Source organism: Suncus etruscus, chromosome 3, assembly GCF_024139225.1.
Source record: "Suncus etruscus isolate mSunEtr1 chromosome 3, mSunEtr1.pri.cur, whole genome shotgun sequence".
NCBI classification, from domain to species: domain Eukaryota; kingdom Metazoa; phylum Chordata; class Mammalia; order Eulipotyphla; family Soricidae; genus Suncus; species Suncus etruscus.
The window spans coordinates 33016588-33041024 of record NC_064850.1 but is presented as its reverse complement, the minus strand read 5'-3'; the positions used below and the strand labels follow the sequence as shown (position 1 = coordinate 33041024).

General features: G+C 41.6%; 1 protein-coding gene across 1 annotated transcript in view; it reads left to right on the top strand.

Moving 5' to 3' along the window:
- The window catches only part of EML5 (EMAP like 5), a 219618-nt gene that overhangs the window by 126446 nt on the left and 68735 nt on the right, over positions 1-24437 (top strand). The window contains exons 22-24 of the mRNA XM_049769917.1: positions 12280-12432; positions 14602-14733; positions 17248-17336. Of these exons, the coding sequence (XP_049625874.1) occupies positions 12280-12432; positions 14602-14733; positions 17248-17336 (374 nt within the window). The remainder of the gene's footprint in view (positions 1-12279; positions 12433-14601; positions 14734-17247; positions 17337-24437) is intronic.

The following is a 24437-nucleotide window of genomic DNA, read 5'->3' as shown; positions in this document are numbered from 1 at the left end:
TCTAACATTCTTTTTTTGTTTTTGTTCCTGATTTTTTCTTTTTTTTTTAAATAATATTTTATTTAAACACCTTGGTTACAAACATGATTGTGATTGGGTTTCAGTCATATAAGAGGACACCCCCCCCCATCACCAGTACAACATTCTTACCACCAATTTCCCAAACATCCCTCCTCTCCTCCCCACCCCCACCTTTACTCTAGACAGGCTTTCTATTTTCCTCATACATTCTCATTGTTGGGATAGTTCGCAATGTTGTTATTTCTCTAACTAAACTCATCACTCTTTGTGGTGAGGTTCATGAAGTGGACTGTAACTTCCAGCTCTCCTCTCTTTTGTCTCTGAAAATTATTGCAAGAATGTCTCTCATTTTTCTTAAAACCCATAGATGAGTGAGACCATTCTGCATCTTTCTCTCTCTCTGACCTATTTCACTTATATCTCACATCCTTGACCTCCATCAGAAGGTATTTACAGAGATTTTCAGGGATGTAGTTGCTGCCTTCATTAGTATACTTCTTTTGGGCCACGCCCGGTAACGCTCAGGGGTTACTCCTGGCTATGTGCTCAGAAGTTGCTCCTGGCTTGGGGGACCATATGGGACACCGGGGGATCGAACCGCGGTCCGTCCAAGGCTAGCGCAGGCAAGGCAGGCACCTTACCTTTAGCGCCACCGCCCGGCCCCCATTAGTATACTTCTTAATGATTGTGTGAGGGGACTAATTTCTAGATATTTTTGAAAGGCATAATAGGTGAGTGGAAAAATTCAAATTGCTTATGAAAAATATGCCTCAATGTTTTTATTTTATTTTATTTTATTTATTTATTTATTTTGGTTTTTGGGTCACACCCGGCATTGCTCAGGGGTTACTCCTGGCTGTCTGCTCAGAAATAGCTCCTGGCAGGCATGGGGGACCATATGGGACATCGGGATTCGAACCAACCACCTTTGGTCCTGGATCGGCCATTTGCAAGGCAAACGCCACTGTGCTATCTCTCCGGGCCCGCCTCAATGTTTTTACTGCTCTGAGCTCTTTTGATTTCTTTCTTTAGGTGTCTGTCATTTTATAGATCAAATCTGTCTTCCACATATTGGAAGTATTGGATCATAGTCACACTCACTAAGTTACTTTTATCAAATCAAATAGTTAAAGCAATTTGTGACAGACTATTCAACCTGAAAAGCTATAAATATTTACTCTCTTGTCCTTAAAAAAAAGTTTTCAGGGGCTGGAGTAATAGCACAGAGATAGGGCATTTGCCTTGCAGGCAGCTGACCCAGGATGGACCCAGATTCAATTCCCAGCATCCCATATGGTCTCTTGAACCTGCCAGGGTGATTTCTGAGCACCGAGCCAGGAGTAACCCCTGAGTGCTTCAGATGTGACCCAAAAACCAAAAAGAAAAAGTTTTCAGGAGCCAGAGTGATAGCACAGCAGGGAGGCCATTTGCATTGCATGCATCTAACCTTAGTTAGATCCCTCGCATCTTATATGGTCTCCTGAGCATTATTGCCAGGAATAACAACTGAGTATAGAGCCAGGAGTAACCCTGGGCACCACAGGGTATGGCTCAAAAACAAAAATAATGACAAACAACAATAACAACAGCAAACAAGAAAAAGTTTGCAGACTTGGACAATTGGTCAATGGACTAGAACACATGGTTCGCGTGTGAGATCCCCAACATCTCATGGTCCCCTAAGCACTGTCTAGAATGATGACCCTATCCTTCTTTTCTCCTCCCCCAGCCAACCACCAAGCAAATAGTAGCCCTAGAACATCACCATATGTGAGCAAAAAATAAATAAGCAAAAAGTTCCCCCAGAGTGTAGGGAAGAGAAGGAAAGAAACTGAGTGGAAAAGAAGAAACACAAATACAAAAGGATGAGAGCCAAGGGCCAAGTGGTCTCAGGTGGACTTTTAGTGTTTAAAAAAAAGGACATGGGGCTGGAGAGATAGCACAGTGGTAAGGCGTTTGCCTTAGATGCAGAAGGATGGTGGTTCAAATCCCAGCATCCCATATGGTCCCCCGAGCCTGCCAGGAGCTATTTCTGAGCATAGAGCCAAGAGTGATCCCTGAGCTCTGCCGGGTGTGACCCAAAAACCAAAAAAGAAATAAAATAAAATAAAATAAAAATAGAAAATAAAAAAGGACAGAACTAAATATCTAAGCCAAAGGCAATGACTATGGAATCAAGAGACCCAAACTTTAACAATTTAAGCTTAAAATGGGCCTGTTATTCTGTCAGCCTTGGTGAGGATAGGGGAGGTGGTCTGGAATATACTTGGAGAATATTGGTGGAAGGAGGGGAACACTGGTGTGGGATTGGCCCTGATTCATTGTATGTCTGAAAACCCAATTATGAATAACTTTGTAAATCACAATGGCTTTTTTTTGGTGTGGTTTTTAGGTCACACCCAGCAGTGCTCAGGGGTTATTCCTGGCTCCATGCTCAGAAATTGCTCCTGGCAGGCACAGGGGACCATATGGGATGCCGGGATTCGAACTGATGACCTTCTGCATGAAAGGCAAACGCCTTACCTCCATGCTATCTCTCCAGCCCCTACAAATGTATTTTTGTTTTTGGTTTTGGTTTTTGGATCACCCCGGCAGCACTCAGGGGGACTCCTAGCTCTATGCTCAGAAATCACTCCTGGCAGGCTCAGGGGATCATATGGAATGCCGGGATTCAAACCACCGTCCTTCTGCATGCAAGGCAAATGCTTTACCTCCATGCTATCTCTCTAGTTCACAATGGTTTTAATAAAATTAAAAAAAAAAAAGATTGACTGCAATGTTCCATAAAATATATGGGAAGACTACCCTTAGAATACAGGAACTGACAGAAGTGTGTCTCATACAGCTCTCTAGTTTATTACTGGAAGTCTGATCAGTTCTAGCATCGGCCATTTTTTTTATTGTGACCAATGTGAACTACAAGTCTTTCACAGTTATATTTAATGTACAAAATGACAGTGAGTTAGGCCAGTCTCACCACAAGTGTTGTCCTCCCTCCCCTCCTATTCCCAGCATGCATCCCATACCTCCCACTTTCCACCCTGGACTGCTAGTGTAGCCAGTTCCTTTTGTATATACTGGTAACTTGATGTAAATTGGGTATCTTGATTCTGTTGTTGATTACTTTGGATTTGGTGTTTGGATCTGATCTCTTTTTTTTTTTTTTTTTTTTTTTTTTTTGGTTCTTTAGTTTTTGGGACACACCTGGTGATGCTCAGGGGTTACTCCTGGCTATGTGTTCAGAAATCACTCTTGTCTTGAGAGACCATATGGGATGCCAGGGGATCAAACTGCAGTCCGTCCTTGGTCAGCCACATGCAAGGCAAAAGCCCTACAGCTGCGCCACCACTCCGGCCCCTCAACCTAACTTTTTTTTTTGTGTGTGTGTGGTTTTTGGGTCACACCCGGCAGTGCTCAGGGGTTATTCCTGGCTCCAGGCTCAGAAATTGCTCCTGGCAGGCACGGGGGACCATATGGGACGCCGGGATTCGAACTGATGACCTCCTGCATGAAAGGCAAGCGCCCTACCTCCATGCTATCTCTCCGGCCCCTCAACCTAACTTTTTAATCAACACCACATGGATAGGATCATTTTTTATTTCTATTCAATGTTTATATTGTTTGCTCCTGGTACCATCCACTTTTTTTCCCCTTCCATTTATGAGGCAAAACAAGATGATTCAAGCCCTGTGGTTCTGTTGGGAAAGAAAGAAAAGAAAGAAAGAAAGAAAGAAAGAAAGAAAGAAAGAAAGAAAGAAAGAAAGAAAGAAAGAAAGAAAGAAAGAAAGAAAGAAAGAAAGAAAAGAAAGAAAGAAAGAAAGAAAGAAAGAAGAAAGAAAGAAAGAGGGAGGGAGGGAGGGAGGGAGGGGAGGGGAGGGAGGGAGTGAGGGAGGGAGGGAGGGAGGGGAGGAAGAAAGTAAGAAAGAAAGAAAGAAAGAAAGAAAGAAAGAAAGAAAGAAAGAAAGAAAGAAAGAAAGAAATAAAGAAAGAAAAAAGAAAGAAAGAAAGATAAAGAAAGAAAGAAAGAAAGAAAGAAAGAAAAAGAAAGAAAGAAAGGAAGTGAGGAAGGAAGGAGGGAGGAAGGAAAGAAGAAAGAAGAAGAGAAGGAAGGAAGGAAGGAAGGAAGGAAGGAAGGAAGGAAGGAAGGAAGGAAGGAAGGAAGGAAGGAAGGAAGGAAGGAAGGAAGGAAGGAAGGAAGAATGTTGGGAGGGGTCTGTCTAGGAGCTATCAATATCTATTTTAATTAATTAATTAATTAATTAATTAATTGGTTTTTGGGTCACACACAGCAGCGCTCAGATGTTTCTCCTGGCCTATGCTCAAAAATCGTTCCTGGCAGGCTCGGGGGACCATTTGGGTTGCCAGGATTTGAACCACCGTCCTTCTGCATGTAAGGCAAACACCCTACCTCCATACTATCTCTCCAGTCCCCTATCAATATCAATTTAAAAGGAGAAAAGGGGAAAAGAAAAAGAAAAAAAAAAGAAAACAGACACCAACAAGAAACATGACAACAAAAATAAACACCAGCTAAAATGACTACGAGAGAAAGAAAAAAAGTGAGGGAGGAGGATTGGTGTGGCAAGATTTTGTGTCATTTTTTTTTCTTTTTGCATAAGCACAGTAAATAGTGGGGAAATTAGAAAGGGAATTCCCTTGGCCTAAAAGATACCAGATTTCTCCACTCTTGAAGCATATTGTCATGGGAACCTACAGGCTCCGGATATGCTCATTGACAAACCCTAAGGTCCTTTTCTGATACCAGGAAACATTCTGCTCAGTTGTAGATGACAAAATCAGTGCTCTGTAATTAGAGATCTTGGTATTTGCACAGGTCATGGGACAAGATCTAGTCTTTATGGTTCTAGGAGTTCTGTTCGATCACAGTTGTTGTAGTCTGTCTTTTGTAATTAGTGATCTTGGTTTTTGCACAAATCCTAGGGCAAAGCCTAGGGTATAGTCTTTCCTTATGGTTTCAGAAGTTCTGCTCAGTCATGGTTGTCAGAGTCAGACTTCTGGTATTAGAGATGTTGGTTTTTGTATAAATCCTAGTCCAAAGCCTAGGCTAGGGTCTTTCTTATTGGTCCCAGGAAAAGTTCTGCTCAGTTGTGGTTGTCAAAGTCAGTCTTCTGTAATTAATGCTCTTGGTTTTTGTGCATATCGAGGACAGAGTGTCTTCTTCTTTTTTTTTGTTTTTGTTTTTGTTTTTGTTTTTGGGCCACACCCAGCGGTGCTCAGGGGTTACTCCTGGCTGTCTGCTCAGAAATAGCTCCTGGCAGGCACAGGGGCCCATATGGGACACCGGGATTCAAACCAACCACCTTTGGTCCTGGATCGGCTGCTTGCAAGGCAAACACCGCTGTGCTATCTCTCCGGGCCCAGAGTGTCTTCTGATTTCATCTTACCATTAGGTGATGAGGTAGGGCGGTCTGCTCTTAGATCAAATTGTTAGCATCTGCCATTTTTAAAGTCAAGATCACATTCAGTGGAGCTTTGAGACTGTGTAGTGCTAGGAATTGAACTTCGGGCCTCCGGGCACATGATAGACATGTGCTTTATTACCTGAGCCTTGTTTCTGATGCTCTATACACCTGCTTTTAGAAGGTAGGTGTTCATGAAACTGGATCTTGAAGCTACAGATATGATTTAGGTGAGGCAAAGAATTTCAGGGCCATTATAATGGAAATTTTAGATGGGGCAGGTGAGGTGTTTTAGGGATACTCAATTTTCTAGGACCCAGTATATTAGAAGAAAAGACTGTCCTGATACTGGAGATTGAATATGGCAATTTCTCTCTTGTATTAAAGATTCATAGTGAAAAGTTGGAATGACATACTTAAAGCCATAGAGAAATAGGCACAAATTGCTATACTGGATATGTATATGTCTGTATCACATACATATATACATATGTTATACGACATATACACACTAAGCTCTTAAGAAAGATGAAGTTGAAGAACTAACATGAACCCACCATGCTAAGTGAAGTAAGTCAGAAAGTGAATGCATGGTTTCACTCATGTGAAGTAGAAAAATATGGTAGCTAGCAAATGGTCAAAGAGATAACTCCTTGACCAACAACCATGATTGTTACCAGAGGTCCAGGGATCATGAAGCTGGAATTTTCTGGGAGAATAGAGAAGATCATTTTGGAATATTAGTGGTGGGGGCAGTGAGTCTGGCACACATCTCAGTGTAAAGGTGTGCTCCCCCAATCTTAGAACATTATAAGTCAATGTTACATTTTACAAATTAAATCATTAAGGGTGCTCTTGATTATGCTGAGATTGTCTGAAGTCAAAGCCAAGATGCCTCAGGTCAGTCTTATTTCCACCAGGAGTGTGGATGGTCTTTGGTGCCTGCAGGACTCAAAGTCACATAAACATTTGAGGGCCTTGGTTCTTTTGAGTTCAGCCAGATGTTCTATTCCAAGCTTTTGTCCTTCCTAATTATCATCTGACATTCACATAGGAAACTTGTTGAGGATGTGAATTCAGTTGGCATTCTAAATTTTAGCACACATAATTATTATATTTTGTTTTCAATATTCTTTTGCTGGATTAGGGGACCTAACAGCAATGATCAGGGACCCTGGAGCCATTTGACCAACTGGCCTTGATAAGTCAATGCTAGGACCCTCCTGTGTGGCACTGCTTCAGCACCCCAGTGATGCCGATGTCACCAGGGCACCAAAGTTGCTCTCAGGGGCCTCCAGGGCACATAGTACCCAGTTTGAGATCAAACTGGCCCCTGAGCTATTCCCTAACCCTCAGTAATAAATTTCATGTCTAATTTTCAGCAGTATCACAGATTTTAGATTTTTTTCCTGGAATCTCTCTTGATTATCATCTTCTTGTAATGGTTAGAGAGCAACCTCTGTGTGTTCTCACTCTGGGTGCTCCCAGCAACTCACTTATGTAGATATTTTGTGCCATTAATTCCAATAGATGCATTTTGTTGTTTGGGGACCACACCTTGCAGTGTTCAGGACTTACTCGTGGTGGGCTTAGGGGACCATGCCGGATACTGAGGATCAAACCCAGGCTGGCCATATGCAAGGCAAGCACCGTTCCTGCTGCATTATTGCTTTGGCTCCTGCAGAAGATAGGTTTGATTATTATATCAATGTTTACCTACATACTAAATAAGACTTAATACCCATATTATCTCTTTAGTACTAAAATCATACTTTACATTGACTGGTAGTCTGTTTCCTGTTGGCAAGGGCTCAGCACTTCATATACTAATTTCAAAAATCCCTGGCATGTTGTTTAGCAGTAGAGCATTTGCTATACTTGTGTGAGGCAGCAGGTTCAATCCCTGACACTTTCCAGTGCTGGCCCCAACACTGCTGTTATGCTCTCTGCAGCCAGAGGTGCGATCCCAGTGCTCTGTATCTCTGCAGCAGTGACCACAATAATGATAAGAAAAGGGAAGGGAAAATACATTGGTTTGGGCAGTGTCCAGAGGTGCTTAGGGACTAGTCCTGGCTCTGTGCTCAGGAATGACCCCTGTCAGAGGACTACATGCAGTGCAGAGATCAAACTAGGGTCAGCTACATACTAAATAAGACTTAATACCCATATTATCTCTTTAGTACTAAAAGGGAAATTTTATATTTTATTTTTTTGGTAATTTAATTTTTAATTTTTTTTAATTTAGGATTGGAGAGATCTAAGTGAGCTGCGGCACATGCATTGCATTCAGAATATCTGGGTTTAGTCCCTGACAACACATGATTATTTGGGTACTGCCAGTATTCCCTGAGCACTGGGCCCAGAATAGCTTCAAGCACAGCCAGATGAGACCAAAAACAAAAAAACAAAACTTTAATATATTCTAAATGCTCATCTATGTGACCACTTCAGTACCAATTCTTAATCAGCCCAGAGACAGAGCTTCAAAGCAATTTAAAGAGGGAAAATTCAGTATTAAACATTCATTAATAATAAAGTTAAAATATTAAAAGAGGTGCTAAAGTGATAATATGGAAGATAGGGCATTTGCTTTGCAGAAGTCTGGCTCAGATTTGATCCCCAGCATCCCAAGCACCACCAAAAGTGATTCTCAGCACAGAGCCATGCGTAAGTCCCAAATACTGTCTATGTATCCCCCAAACCAAAAATTTTTTCATAAAAGATTAGTTACCAAAAAGAGCAAAAGGGAATTCTTAGGAGGGTGTACAAATAGCAACTGCAAAAAGCAGCTACCAGTCAACTGTGAGTAGTGGAAAAGGAATGAATTTTAGAGCAGGACTTAGACCACTGTCCCAAACTGCAGTGCGTTTGCAAAAATGGCCTGCCTGCCTGTGAAAAAGGGTATTGCAGCTTAACTTCCAGTACTTTCACCTGCTGCTGGCTCATGCATGTAAAGGTAAAGCCCATTTAGACATGAACCGTGTTCCTCCTCCAGGTTGACTGCAGATTTCTCTGGGGAGTGTGTGAGTAGCATAGAGACACACAGCCTGCTATTGGGAAGGAAACTTTCCAGAAGTTGATCTAAGAAACCCTCGTAGCAAATAAGCACCTAAATCCCTGCTTTATCCCCACTTTCCTCTCTTTTTTAAAATTAAAAAAATTAAATTATTCTTTTAATAAGGCACCATTATTCAGGCATAGTGTTCCAGCACCACCAATGTGCCCTTCCCTCTTCCAATATCCCTAAGTTTCCTCTCACTTCCCAGCCTGCCTCCTAGATAGACACAGTTTTTTGTTGTTGTTTTTGTTGTTGTCTTTGTTTGTTTTGTGGGCCACCCAGCAGTATTCAGTGCTAACTCCTGGCTCTGTGGTCAGGGAATACTTCTGGTAGGATGCAAAGGACTCTTTAGGGTGTCAGGATCTCCCCCGAGTCAGCTGCAATCACTCTGCTATTACTCCAGCTCCAGAACAGTCACATTTTTTTAAGTTTGGTTATTATACTTTGGGTCTCATGCTGTTGGCTCTGTGTTTGAGATCTATAACCTATACCTGTACTTAACCTCTACACCATATGCCTCAGTCCCCTGTTCCCTACCCTGGTTATCACCTATCCGTTCTCTTCATGCTTCTCCCTTCCCATTTCTTTCCTTCCCTGTCATTATGAAAATCTGGAAGTTCAAACCATTTCTGCTTTGCATAAGACTTATAGTATCTGAGTGGACTGGAAGGAGGTTGGTTAAATTAAATCCTAAAATAGGGACTTATTTCCTTCTTTTTGATCCACTGGCCCCAGCACAAGTTCTGCTTTGTCCTTGCAAAGGCTTCTCAGCACCCTCTAGAGGTCAGAATTGAAAAGAAAGTGTCTATAGCAGAAGTTCCCAACCAGTTGTTATCCTACCAGTTCATTTTCAAATAACACAGCACCCACTGGGTATCTGCCTGTTTTCAGCAAATAAACAGAAAGCCCCCTGCCATGGCCTCCCAATAGAGGGGAGGAGTAGATAAACCACTTTGTGAAACATTAATCTATAGGTCCTTATTCCAGTATCATTGAGTAGGAAAAAGGGTGGGTTTGGAGATGAGAGGCTAGAAGTTTTGTTTTGTTTTGTTTTAATATATAAAATCTTTATTTAAGCCATGATTACAAGCATGATTGTAGTTGTTTCAGTCATAAACAGAATACTCCCCTTCACCAGTACAGCATTTTCACCACCAATGCATCCCTCCACCTCCCCTGCCTGTATTCAAGACAGGCATTCTACTTCTCTCATTCTTTAACATTGTCATGCTAATTGTTTAGTGTAGTTATTTTCCTAACAGCTAGAAGTTAAGAAACTCTTCACCAGTCTCATATTTATAACTACTATCTTTTGCTACTACCTCTAGTACTTAGACTCCAGAGAAGCTCTTGCTTATCTTCACTTGAATTTCTCATAGACTTTCTTTTTTTTTTGGTTTTTGGGCCATACCCTGTGACGCTCAGGGGTTACTCCTGGCTATGCACTCAGAAGTTGCTCCTGGCTTCTTGGGGGACCATATGGGACGCCGGGGGATCGAACCGCGGTCCGTCCTAGGCTAGCGCAGGCAAGACAGGCACCTTACCTCCAGCGCCACCGCCCGGCCCCTTTCTTATTTAATGATATAAAACATTTGTACCACCACTAGATTTTCTGATATTTATTTGTAAATGGCATTCCCAGTTTGAAAAATGATATAGTCTTGACTCTACTGCAAATTGGTCAAAGTATCAGCAAATCTGTCTTCCAAATATATGTAAATCTTCCCATTTCTCATAACATCATAATTTCTCATAAGCTCCTCTTAACTGTTAAATCTCAATAGTTAACTAGTATGTATTTAATTTTTATTTTTTATTTTTTTTCCTTTGGGCCAGACCCGGCAGCATTGTCTTTACTCCTGGCTCTCCACTTAGAAATCACTCCTGGCAGGTTCAAGGGGCCTGAGTCAGACAAGTCAGTCAAGGGACCCCGTGCAAGACATACATTCTACCTGCTGTGTTATTGCTCCGGCCCCATATATTATGTATTTCTGTGGTAGCAATGTGCTTACTCATTGCTCCTTGGCTTATTCTCAGTTCATTTTGAAAGTGTTCATACTATAACATCAGCCTCACTCTTCCTCCCCTCCTTCATCAAATTTTGTGCAAGATACTAAAATCCTTAGAATTTTTCAATATACCCACCACATGCATCCCTTGTGCTCAGGGTTAATTCATATTCTGTGTCTCCCAGTGCAGCATTAATTTTTATTTTTATTTTTTGTTTTTGTTCTTTCATTTTTGGGTCACACCCAGCAGTGCTCAGGGGTTACTCCTGGCTCTACACTCAGAAATCGCTCCTGGCAGGCTCGGGGGATCATATGGGATGTCAGGATTTGAACCACCATCCTTCTGCATGCAAGGCAAAACACCTTACCTTCATGCTATCTCTCCAGCCCCAGTTTTTATTTTTAAAGTAATTATATTGGGGCTGGAGTGATAGCACAGTGGAAGAGCATTTACTTGCATGCAGCCAATACAAGACGAGCCTGGTTTGATTCCTGGCATCCCATATGGTTCCCCAAGCCTGCCAGGCAATTTCTGAGCACAGAGCCAGGAGTAACCCTTGAGTGCCACTGGGTGTGACCCAAAAACAAAACAAAAGTTAATTATATTGACATCATTTCTTCATGAGCAATTTTGAAACACATTCATTTTTTCCTAGCAGAAAATAATTACTACTTATTTATATATTTATTAATTAATTGGTTTTTGGGCCACATCTGGCAACCCTCAGGGGTTACTCCTAGCTCTGCACTCAGAAATTGCTCCTGGCAAACTTGAGGGACCATAGAGGATGCCAGGAATCAAACAGGGTATGTCCTGGGTCAGCCGCACACAAAGCAAATGCCTTACTACTGTGCTATCTCTCTGACCCCTCTTTGGTATTTGTTTGGTTTGTGTTGTTTGTTTGTTTGGGACCATAGTTGGCTGTACTCAAGGTTTTCTCAGATCTCTGTTCTGAGGGTTCACTCTGGCAGGCTTGGGGGACCATCTGGGGTGCCAGACATCAAACCTGGATTAGCCACATGCAAGGGAGAGACCCTATCTTCTGTATTATCGCTCTGGCCCCTGAAATGAAAGGTTATTTAAGCATGTATTTTAAAAAATAAAATAGGCTGGGCCGGGCCCGGAGAGATAACACAGCGGTGTTTGCCTTGCAAGCAGCCGATCCAGGACCAAAGATGGTTGGTTCGAATCCCGGTGTCCCATATGGTCCCCGGTTCCTGCCAGGAGCTATTTCTGAGCAGACAGCCAGGAGTAAGCCCTGAGCACCGCCGGGTGTGGCCCAAAAAACCCAAAAAAAAAAAAAAAAAAATAGGCTGGGCCCAGAGAGATAGCACAGCGGCGTTTGCCTTGCAAGCAGCTGATCCAAGACCAAAGGTGGTTGGTTCGAATCCCGGTGTCCCATATGGTCCCCCGTGCCTGCCAGGAGCTATTTCTGAGCAGACAGCCAGGAGTAACCCCTGAGCAACGCCGGGTGTGGCCCCTCCAATAAATAAATAAATAAATAAATAAATAAATAAATAAATAAATAAATAAATAAATAAAATAGGCTGATATGGGGCCAGAGAGATAGCATGGAGGTAAAGGCGTTTGCCTATCATGCAGAAGGACCATCATGCAGAAGGACGGTAGTTCAAATCCCGGCATCCCATATGTTCCCCTGTGCCTGCCAGGGGCAATCTGAGCATTGAGCCAGGAGTAACCCCTGAGCGCTGCCGCGTGTGACCCTCCCCCCCCAAAAAAATAGCCTGATATATGCTTTTTGTCTCTTAGGTGGGAGATGTTGCTGTTTTTCTCCTGATGGAAAAGCTTTAGCTGTAGGTCTTAATGATGGAAGTTTCTTAATAGCAAATGCAGATACTCTAGAGGATCTTGTGTCATTTCACCACAGAAAAGATATTATTTCAGATATTCGATTCTCACCAGGTAAGATTTCATTGAAATTGTATTTATACTTGGGCCTGGAAGTGAGTAAATATGTATACGTTTTTATTAACCGTTTATCTTAAAATTGTACTTTTCCTACTGGGAAAGTCTGTTTAGTAAGAAGTAAAAGCCCTGTAGTTTTGAATTGGAGTCAAAATAATTAGCTCAGTGCCAATTATGATTTTTGTGTAAAGCCCAAAGTTAATTCTCTGAGGTTCAGTTTCCTCATTTATAACATAAAAGAGATTGGATTGTGTTCACTATTCTATCATTTCTAGGCCACCCCCAGAAGTGCTCCTGGGAAACTGGGATATGAACTCAGCCTCCTGCATGCAAAGTATACACTTGGTCCATTGAGCCATCTCTCTGGTCCCTTTTGTATTTTTTTTGCCCTTATTTTTTTAAGTAAACAGGGAAAGGACATTTATATCACATTATTTATGACTCATTTCTCAATTTCTGTCAGTTCTTTGAATCTAAAGATGTATTTAAAAGGCCTGTTTGAATGTGCTATATATTCTAAAGGGGCTTAAGTCAATTTAGGAATGGGATCATTTCCAGGTAATATTTTCTCAAAGTTATGCCCCATGACTTCATCAGGGAATTCTTGGAGACAAATCAACATCTATACATATGCAGCTATCTGCCCCATGACTGATCACAGCAGCTATGTGTCAAATGGGTTACTATTATCCTGTTTTTCATGCTGACTTTCCATCTATCAACTGAAATATAAATGATTTTTACCCCTGAAAGTAATAATAGTGTTTCACCATTAACCCAAATTAGGAACCACAATTCTCTCTTACTGGAACATACAGTAGGTCAAGTACCTACAACATACAGCAGGTACATGTGTTGGTTCCAGACAGCAGCTGACTTGGAGAGCAAATGTAAGGTATGAGGTTATTTCAAGGACTTAGTTGCCCAGTACTGATGGGCTACATGCTGCTCCAGCTAGCTTCTTCGGCCATCTGACTCACTTACTTTCCAGCTGAACCAAGACCCTGTTTTTCTCTTTTTATCTTGTTCTTCTAATTGTTTCTTGTCCACCTGAATCCGAGACTCTTTTCCGCTCAAGGGCTGTTGTTTATTTTCATCTTCACTTTCTTCAGACCAGTTCAGTGTGTCTACAACAAAGATCAATTTTTTTACCTTCCAAAAATATTTCTTCCATTTAAAATCATCTTTCTTTTCCACTTTACCTCGTGGAGTTACAACATCATTGCTATTTTATGGATAATCAGACAGACACAGAAAAAAGGACATTATGGAATACTATGCATGTCTTTATTTTTTGCTCAAAAGTCAAATGTTTTATAAATTCTTCAACTAATTTCTTCCACCTAGCAACTTGGTTTGAATCAGAATGAAGGGTGAATTTCTCCTATTATCCTTGCTATTTTGAGGAGATAGACACCTAGGAAACCATGAAATCTGAAATTGGACCAGGAAAGTATAGTGCAAGATGGAAGTTGTGGTCTGACTCCTCCCAGATGCCCATCACAGAGCGGATGAGCTTGCACACTTCATAGGTGGCCCTACCAGGGTCATCCTCTCTTCCTTATTATTATTATTATTATTATTATTATTATTATTATTATTATTATTATTATTATATTTTTTTGGTTTTTGGTTTTTGGGCCACACCCAGCAGTGCTGAGGGGTGACTCCTGGCTGTCTACTCAGAAATAGCTCCTGGCAGGCACGGGGGACCATATGGGACACCGGGATTCAAACCAACCACCTTTGGTCCTGGATCCGCTGCTTGCAAGGCAAACGCCGCTGTGCTATCTCTCCGGGCCCCTTATTATTCTTAATGCTTTTAGGTCACAGTGATTTTGCTTCAGCTATTTCTATCATTATATATGGAAAGACCTACTTTAATATAAGAGAACTAAAATTAAGGCAGATACATTCTCAGTCATTTAGTGTTTAAATGCACATTAGCAAATCTAACTAAAATATTTTAGGTCAGTGGATGGAAGGAGATGTAGCTCAGAAGCTTGCACTTTTGAGAATCTGGGTTTCATTCCTGCCCTGCAAAATAATAGTAATAATAATAATGTTTCTAAAGGTAGAAAATGTCAAGCAACGTGTATATAGGTTCTGGGTTCTGGGAATTATCTCCTTACAGGGAATGTCAAGAAAAATATGTGTTTATTGTAGGTTCTGGAAAATACCTTGCTGTAGCATCCCATGACAGTTTTATAGATATATACAATGTAATGAATAGTAAACGAGTAGGAATATGCAAAGGTGCTACCAGTTACATCACCCATATTGACTGGGATCTTAAAGGTAAGAATCTGAATAATTTGCCATTTCTGAAAGTTTTATTTATATATAGTTATATATATATAGTTTTTATTTATATAGTATGCCTATTTTACAGAAACAAAACAGTAGTTCAGGGCTGGAAAGAAAAATTGTGGTTTTAGCCTTACATGGTGCACACTGTCAATCTCCCAGCACCAAATATTGTACCAAGTATTTTAAACACTAAGTTTTGGGAGTAAGATAGACAGTAGTGGATACTTCTTTCACATCATGACTTGGGCTCAGTCCCAGCACTGTATAAGGTCCCCTGAGAATTACCTGAAATGATCCCTAAGCAGGGTATTGACACCCTCTCCCCCCAAAAAAGAAAAAGTAAATTCTAAGTTTTGGGAGTTTGTTGTGAGAAATGGTTCTGGGCCATGCCTGGCAGTTCTCAGAGGTCACTTTTTGCTCCTTGTTCAGAAAACCATATGTGTATCCTGGGGTTGACTACATGTAAGGCAAGTACCTTAACTCATGTCCTTTCTCTCCAACCTTTTAAGTGCTAAGTTTTGAAGGGTCTTTTGTCTTTTATAATATATATAAATTTAATATTGTAAATAAAAGTTTTTCCAAAGATAGTTAAATACTCATTTTAGATTGAGTGTTTTAAAATTTAACAAATTGTGGGCCAGAGTGGTTGAGTGTTTGCTTTAAATGTGGTTGAACTGGTTTTAATTTTCAGCATCTTATATGGTTGCCTCTTAGCACTGCCAGATGTAATTCTTGAGTGAAAGCCAGGAGTAACCCCTGAGCTTAACTGGTGTTAATCTAAATAAATAGATAATAAAAATTTAAATTTAAGAGATTGGGGGCTGGACAGGTAGTACAGCAAGTAGGGCACTTGCCTTGTACATGGCCAACCCAGATTAAATCCCTGGCATCCTTTATAATAATTAAGTACAGAGCATTACCTGTTGTGGCCCCAATACCAAAAAGAAAAAAATTAACAGGTTAAATTGATAGAAAAGAAAAAGTTGAAAAGTTAGTTCCTGGGGCCGGAGAGATAGCATGGAGGTAAGGCATTTGCCTTTCATGCAGGAGGTCATCGGTTTGAATCCCGGTGCCCATATTGTCCCCTGTGCCTGCCAGGAGCAATTTCTGAGCCTGGAGCCAGGAATAACGCCTGAGCACTGCTGGGTGTGACCCAAAAACCAAAAAAAAAAAAAAAAAAAAAAAAAGTTGGTTCCTTTTGGTTTGAGGGGAAAGCATAACAGGAGGGAAATATGGTTAGCAGTCTTTGTCAAGAAGCTTTTGTTCTGAGTGGTGATTGACCTGGATATGTAGCATTATTTTAAAATGGAGAAAGATTGCACAGGATGTAAAGTACTTGCCTTGCATGTAACTGATGCTAGTTCTATTCCTACACCACATATGGCCCCTCCTAAGCATTTCCAGGATCACTCCTAAACAAACCAAAAATGATCGCCTCTGAGTGTTACCCCAAAATAAAACAAAAAGCAAAGAAAACACTTGAGGTGGAGTAAATAATTCAAAGGGCTGGAGTACATGCTTTGTTTCAGGAGGCCTGAATTTGATCCCTAGCAGTGCATGGTTCCCTTTCCTGGAGTGACTTCTGAGCTCTGTCTCCTGAGTACTATGCCAGGAGTAATCTCTGAGTCCAAGAGCCAAGGGAACAAAGATACAATATTTTGTTTTGATTTGAGTTTGGGGGCCACATTCAGCAGTGCTCAGGGATTACTCCTGGTTCTGTACTCAGGAATCACTGCTGGCATGGTCATGGGACCCATAAGGGATGTCGGGATTGAACAAAGATCAACCTGTGCAAGGCAACCATCTCCCCATGTGCTATGGCTCTGTCCCCAAAAGCTATAACCTTTTAAACATTGTTTTGATTGCTTTTAAAATGTCATAGACACTGGGCCAGGGCTATAGCACAAAGGCCTTGCATGTGGCTGACCTGGGTTTGATACCTGGCATCCTGTATGGCCCCCTAAGCCCCTAAGAGTCAGAAGTGACTCCTGAATTCAACTGGCTATGATCCAACCCCCTCCCCCTCAAAGACACAGGGCCAGAGAGAGAGAGAGAGAGAGAGAGAGAGAGAGAGAGAGAGAGAGAGAGAGAGTATGTGGATTAAGGCTCTTGCCTTGTACACAACTAACCCTGTCAGGATCCCTGTATCTGTATATAGATCCCAAAGCACCAACAGTACAACAGGAGTTGTACTGTCAGTTATACCCCCCATTCTCCAAATAAATAAAGGTAAAAATGTATGATTTACTAGAGTTATTAGTTAATGTTATAGAACCCCAGGTTCTTTTTAAAATTCCAAAAAATTTTATTAAGGTCTTTTTTTATGCACAATAGAAATTGCTTTCATGCTTAAAGATATAAAATCAATTATTAATTATATCATTAAAATTAAAGGCTTTTACTGTGTTGACTATGGAAGAAACTGCTTTTATGCTTAGGCTTAACTTTTCTCATGTTAAATATACTGTATGTAATTTATATTTTATATGTGTATGTTTTTAGGAAAGCTTCTACAAGTCAATACTGGTGCTAAAGAACAATTATTCTTTGAAGCTCCTAGAGGGAAGAAACAAACCATCCCCAGTGTGGAGGTAGGAAGACAGCAGTGCTTATAATGCAGAGATGATTAAGAAGGATTAAAGTCCTCACAACTATATTCATTGCAGTGCTATTTACAATAGCCAGACTCTGGAAATAACCAGATGCCCTTCAACAGATGAATGGCGAAACTGTGGTACATATACATTATGGAATATTATGCAGCCATCAGGAGAGATGAAGTCATGAAATTTTTCTATATATGGATATACATGGAATCTATTATGCTGAGTGAAATAATTCAGAGTGAGAGAGATAGACACAAAATAGTTTCACTCATCTATGGGTTTTAAGAAAAATTAAAGACATTACTGTAATAAGGCCCAGAGACAATAAAGGTAAGGGCTGGAAGGGCCGGAAAGACTGGCTCACAATTCGAAGCTCACCACAGAGTGATGAACGCTATTAGGGAAACAATGGTACTAAAAACAACTATGACAATGTTAAAGAATGGGAGAAGTAGAATGCCTGTCGTGAATACAAGCAGGGGCAGGGGAGGAGGGTGGCATTGGTGGTGGGAATGTTGCACTGGTGATGGGTGTGTGTGTGTGTGTGAGTGTGTGTGTGTGTGTGTGTGTGTGTGTGTGTGTTCTGTTTATGGCTGAAACCAACTACAGACATGCTTGTAATCATGGTGTCTAAATAAAGATTTATATATACATATATATAAAAGAAGTCACTCACTACAAATGACAAATGTAAAATGATTGTTTGCACTCCAAAGTCTAGCTTTATTAAAAATATACTGTTAATCTTAAAAAAAAAAAAAAAGAAAAGAAAAGAAAGAAAAAGAAGGAGGCAAGCCAGCGAGATGGGTCCCTTGGAGGAGTTTATTGGTTTTCCTAGGCTTTCCCCATTTCCCTCCCGGCTCCAAAGGAAGGATCTGGGATGGGGGCTCTGACCTTCTGGCCTTCTGGCTCCAGAAGGATCTCTTTCCTTCCTGGGAGCCGAGCCGGGAGGTCCTGCCAGCATGGCGTTTGGCAGCCCTCCTCCATGCCAGAGGCCTCTGTAACCAGGCCTAGGAAGGGGTGCGGGACATGGGTCACCCCAGCACCCCTCTACCTCCTTCCTCTGGTACTCCAGGGCTTTGCCTGGCCACATGGCTGAGCAAGCCAGCGAGGTGGGAATAGCAGCACAATAGGTTCTGGCATTAGGACTTACCAGGGTATTTTTCTTATTAAACCTGTCCATTGTGAAACCGCGCGGGAGAAATATATGGATATCATTGTTTTTCATCTGCTTGTCATTATCTGAACGCAGTCCAGGCGCTCGTTTTATTCCTTTACTCCCTCGCTCCCATCTCTTGTTACCCCACATTTAACCATTTTTCTGTACTAATGTGTTGCAAGTCAGCCCCTGAAGAGGTTGACTGATGGAGGGATGGAGGATAAGGTCTTTCTCCTTTAGCTCGGAGCACACGTCTGCCACCCTGTCTAGCCAACGATTCTGAGGTGAAACGGTGGGTAAACAGCTTGCAGACAGTCAGGCTTGTGGAAATATTAGCTTTATTCAGTGGATAAGACTGAAGTCCAAAGCCTCAGCATCAGTTCCTGCCAAAAGCCCATCGCCTTCCACAGATCTTTGTTTTTATCCCCCAGAATCAGGTACCACCCAGTGGTGGGATCAGATACCACCCAATGGTGGAAGCAGAATCAGGTACCACCCTAGGGTGGGGGCAGAATGCCAGGTCACACCCTAGGGTAGGGCACAATCACTGATCAGGGTAGGGTCAGTAACATAATAATCCCCTAAAATATTTACATACACAACACTAATGATTTTTGTTTTGGCCAAGGTGAATTACATATCTTTCACAGTCATTTTTTTGGTGGAGTCTGAAGCTTCAGCAGGCAACACGTCATGGCAAGGTTTCATGCTTTAGGCTTTTTGGCCAAGATAAGGTGAAGATGCAGCCTCGGCTGACCCCCACAGCCTTCTCTCTCCTTCCTCCCCGTCCCCAGGGTTATTCCTGGACAACTGCTCAGGGTCCCAGCAAGTGGGTTCTGGTGAGGTGCAATTTAAAAGAGACCCCAGGCTTCCTTGTTCCTGCAAGGGGCTGAGAAGGGACTGCTGAACTTTCAACTTCCAGCAATTAGGAAGCAAATGCCTCTCGGAGAGTCAGAAGCTTCAGCAGGCAACAAGGGGAGGACATGGCTCCATGCTCTCTTCGCTTATCCAAATCACAGACCGAAGTGGTGTCTCGGAAACACCCCCCTCCCTCTTGACTATTTTTAAAACATAAAAGGGTCACATGTATCTCCTTTGTATATCTCAGATGTATTCCCTTAACATCTATAACTCTTTTCTAATATACTCATATAGTGACAGTTTTACCTACTGGATTTGTTATTTTGATTGTTTGATTTTCCCCTTTGAGATCTGTTTTATAAGCAATACTGGCAGAAGAGTATCTCTGTATAGATTTCATGTATGTACCAAGTTACGGGGAATGTTGGACTTTATTCGTGTGCCCCCAGATGCACCAACAATATCTTGTGGCATTGCTTCTCTTTTGCATAGGCACATTAAAATGGGAAAATAATACATACGCAAATAAGTTCTTATCTAATAGAGATGGGAACACAAATTTGGTAATGTAATTAGGCCTTTTACCCTGAACATTGGCATAATGATTTGGCTCAAGCCTCAGAAGAATGGGCATCGCCCACACACACCTGAACAATGGATACCACCTATGGAAACAACCACAATTGTCTATAACAGTACCAGGATCCAAGCCTCTACCAGGGAAGATCTACCACTGCTTTGGCATTGACTTACTCCAAAGAGTGCTCCCAACACCCAGACGACTCAGCAACAGTCTGCACGCAGGGCAGATCTCGCCACATTTAGTCATATGCTGAAACTAGAGGATGCTCCACATCAGCATGACATCGATGAAAGAAATGCACAGAATCCAGAGTCTTTAAATATAAGAATCTAATACCAACAATAGCTAAAGTGTGAAAAAATTTCACCGGGACCTTGAGAATGACTCGAGTTGGACGGACTGGTATGCCTGGAACCCAGAGTCGGTCTTATGCCAATAAACTTCTGTGGTGAGGCCTTTTTGTAATCAGGTCAAGGATTTTTTTTTCCATTTTCCCATTTTTCTGGACCTATGCAAACAATGGCGATTACCACTATTGTTGTGTATGTAAATATTTGGGGGGATTACTATGTTGCTCACCCTAATCTGATTAGGTGATTGTGCCCTACCCTAGGGTGTGACCTGGCATTCTGCCCCCACCCTAGGGTAGGACCTGATTCTGCTTCCACCATTGGTTGGTATCTGATCCCACCATTGGGGGGGACCTGACTCTGGACTATAAGAGCAAGGGTCTGTGGAAGGCGAGAGCTTTTTGCTGGCTGGAACTGAATCTGAGTCTTTGGACTTCAGTTTTGTCCATCCGAATAAAGCAAATATTTCCACGAGCCTGATTGTCTGCGAGCTGTTTACCCGCCGTTTCACCTCAGAACCGTGGGCTAGACAGGGTGGCAGACGCGTGCTCCGAGCTGGAAGAAAAGGGCCTCATTCTCCATCCCTCCATCAGTCAACCTCTTCAGGGGCTGACCTGCTACATAATGACGCCCGGACAGGGACCTGAACCCTGGACCCTCAGAACTGTAAGTGAAATATTTCATTGGAAATTTCCTATGCTGACCATCAAATGGTTTCTGTGGTTAGTCATGTGGATTTTACCACCCTTAGTCTTACGCATTGGTGCTCTAGTATACAAGTGGATCATTCCATTTTGTTTAAAACTAATTGGTTTTGATCTAAGGACAATCACTGCAGTTGGATGGTTGTGGTCTATATTTCAAATGAAAAGTGTAGTGTCTCTAGCCATCATAGTTTGTGGAATTTCTGTGTTGACTAACGTTATTATTATGAGCATAGTTTTTTGCTGTTATTTCTATTTAGGAAATAGAAAGTGTAGAAATGGTGAGGCTAAAACCAGTATAGATAATAAGGAAATTTATCTGACGAAAACTCAGACCAAGGTGCAGGCTGACGAATCCAGCCCCACCATCAACAATATAGAAATTTTTGCTGGAAGAAAAACAACTCAGAATGTTAAGCCTGATTCTAGTGAATTGCTTGACAGTAGTGACTCAGATAATGATCTACCTCCAGTGCTAACTCCACGAAGTATGCCTCCTTCTAGTCACAAAATTGAATCGCAGAGCAGAGCAGATTCAAACGATGAACCACATGCTCGGTCTCAGAGCTCTATTCAGAGTAATTTTGCTAATCAGGCCTTATCCCCTATAGACGGGGTAAATGTTTCTAACTATGTACCCTATCAGATGGAAGAATTAGATCGGTTTAAAAGATCATGTAAAGAAAATGGGCCAAAATCGCCATACAGTGTGGAGTTATTAAGACTTTGGAGTCATAACTCATCTTGGACTTTGTATGATTTTAAAAGAATCGCTGAAATATGCCTGTCGTCTAAACAGCGAACTGAATGGGAAATGTACTATTCAGAAGGCGTAAAAGCTAAATTATATAGTCCGGATGGTATGAAAAAGCAAGTGGCAGGTGTTACTCTATCGTATGAATTATTGATGGCAGAAAATCAATTTGCAAATATTCAGACACAAGCAGCTTTACCTAAGGAAATCTTAAATTTAATCAGGGAGATTGCATTGTCAGCATGGGAAAAAATTGATTCTAACAGCATTGGTAGAGGAAACTTTTTAAAAATTACCCAAGGGCCTTATGAGTCATTTGCAGAGTTTGTAGGTAAGATTAAAGATGTTCTGAAGTTACAGGTGGAAGATGAGGAGATTAGAAACTTCCTAGTAAAATCTTTGGCCTATCATAATGCAAATTCAGCCTGTAGATTAGTATTGAATACATTAAATGAAAAGTCAGATCTGAATGATTACCTTTATGCCTGCCGGAATGTCTATGTGGAACCCCAACCCCCACCCCACTCAGACTCAGTACAAACCTTCCCAGTTACCAAGGGAACAATGCCTTACTCCCTTCGGGGACAGAACACTTTCCGGAAACCAGGTCTTTGCCCAAAATGCAAAAGGGGTCGCCACTGGGCGAAAGATTGCAGATCCAGAAACCTCATTAATAATAACCTAAGTAGAGGTTTCAACACAGTCCCCAGGAGGCAAATCGCCTGCTACCATTGTGGAAAACAGGGACATATCAAAAGAAATTGTCGTCTCCTTATAAATTCAGCTCCCCAAGAACACACATACAAGATGCAGGGAAACGCCCACAGGGCCTCCCCCCAGGCCCTTCCAAATCAGGGGCAAAGTTCACAGACAATAATCCTTCCAAGCCCAGCCCAAGAAAATTCATCACGATAAGGGAATTAATCCACTCTACTTCAGGGAGTGCCGGATTAGACATATTATGCCAAGAGGACATTACAATTTACCCAGGAGCATGCCCTTACATGTTAGAAACTGGCATTGTAGGCTCGCCACCCCCAGATACCATGGGTTTGATTCTTGGCAGAAGTTCCCTCAACATAAAGGGTATATCAGTAATCACTGGTGTCATTGACTCAGATTCCATGGGAGAAATCATTGTAGTTATTACTGTACCAGTTACGTGGACCTTTAAAAAAGGAGAAGCGATTGCCCAGATAGTAATAGTGCCTTATGTCAAATTTGGGACTTCAGATAAGACTAGAATTGGAGGTTTTGGAAGCACAGATCCGGGTGCTGCTCAAAACCCAATCGTGGCTCTGGTTACTAAATGTAAAGATGAACACCCAATGATCAAACTTCACTTGGAAGGCAAACCCTTTGATGGAATGATAGATACGGGTGCTCAGGTTACCATAATTTCTGATAAAGAATGGCCAGAAAATTGGCCTCTTCAGGAATTCCCGTATTCCCTAGAAGGAATAGGAGGCCTGAGTTCCTGTCTGTTGAGTACGAGGACTATACTATTTTACGGCCCAGAAAATCAAAAAAGCAATAATCAGACCTCACGTGGGCCCATTTTCACCATCCCTGTGGGGCCGTGACCTACACAAACAGTGGAAAGCAGAATTCCACATCCCATTAGCTCCAGAAGAGCCCGAACCTTCTTTTGATTTAAAAACCAAAAATTTTTAGTGGGGGGCCACTGCCGTAAAAACACCAGCACCAATAAAAATAAAATGGAAATCTGATGAACCAATTTGGACAGGTCAGTGGCCCCTTAAAACTGATAAATTAAAGGTGCTGACAGAATTAGTGGAGGAACAGCTAAGTTTAGGACATATTGAACCATCTTTTTCTCAATGGAATTCACCTATATTCACTATAAAAAAGAAATCCGGTAAATGGAGACTTTTTGATGGATCTTAGAGCTATAAATTTATCCATGATACCTATGGGCAAATTGCAGACTGGTTTACCATCACCTGTAGTTATTCCAAGGAATGGCCACTAATTATAATTGATCTGAAAGACTGCTTCTACCATATTCCTATCCACCCAGATGATAAAAAACGTTTTGCATTCTCAGTTCCTTCTCTCAATAATACCCATCCCTGCAGACGTTTCCAATGGACTGTTCTCCCCCCAAGGCATGCTGAATTCCCCAACCATGTGTCAGTTTTTTGTAGATAAGGTTTTGAGCCCTGCTCGTGAAAAATTTCCTCAAGCCATGATATTTCATTATACATATGATATCTTGCTCACAATGAACAACGAAACAGATTTACAGGAATTATACTCTTATGTTACTGACTGTTTACAAACATCAGGACTGAAAATAGCTTTAGAAAAAATACAGATAATGCCACCGTATCAATATTTGGGTTTTATTTTGGACGGGACGTCTATACGTCCACAAAAATTTTCTATCAAAAAAGAAAACCTCAGAACGCTTAATGATTTTCAGAGACTTTTAGGTGACGTAAATTGGCTCCGCCCTGCACTAGGAATCCCAAATGCAGAGTTATCTAATCTGTTTAAAACGTTGGAGGGTGATCCTGCTTTAGATAGCCAGAGAAATTTAACAACAGCTGCCAAAAATGAATTGGACATCTTCTTGAGCAGATTACAAAAATCGTTTCTCTCAAGATTCATCCCAGGAGAAAAGGTATTACTGTTAATCTTCCCTACTATAG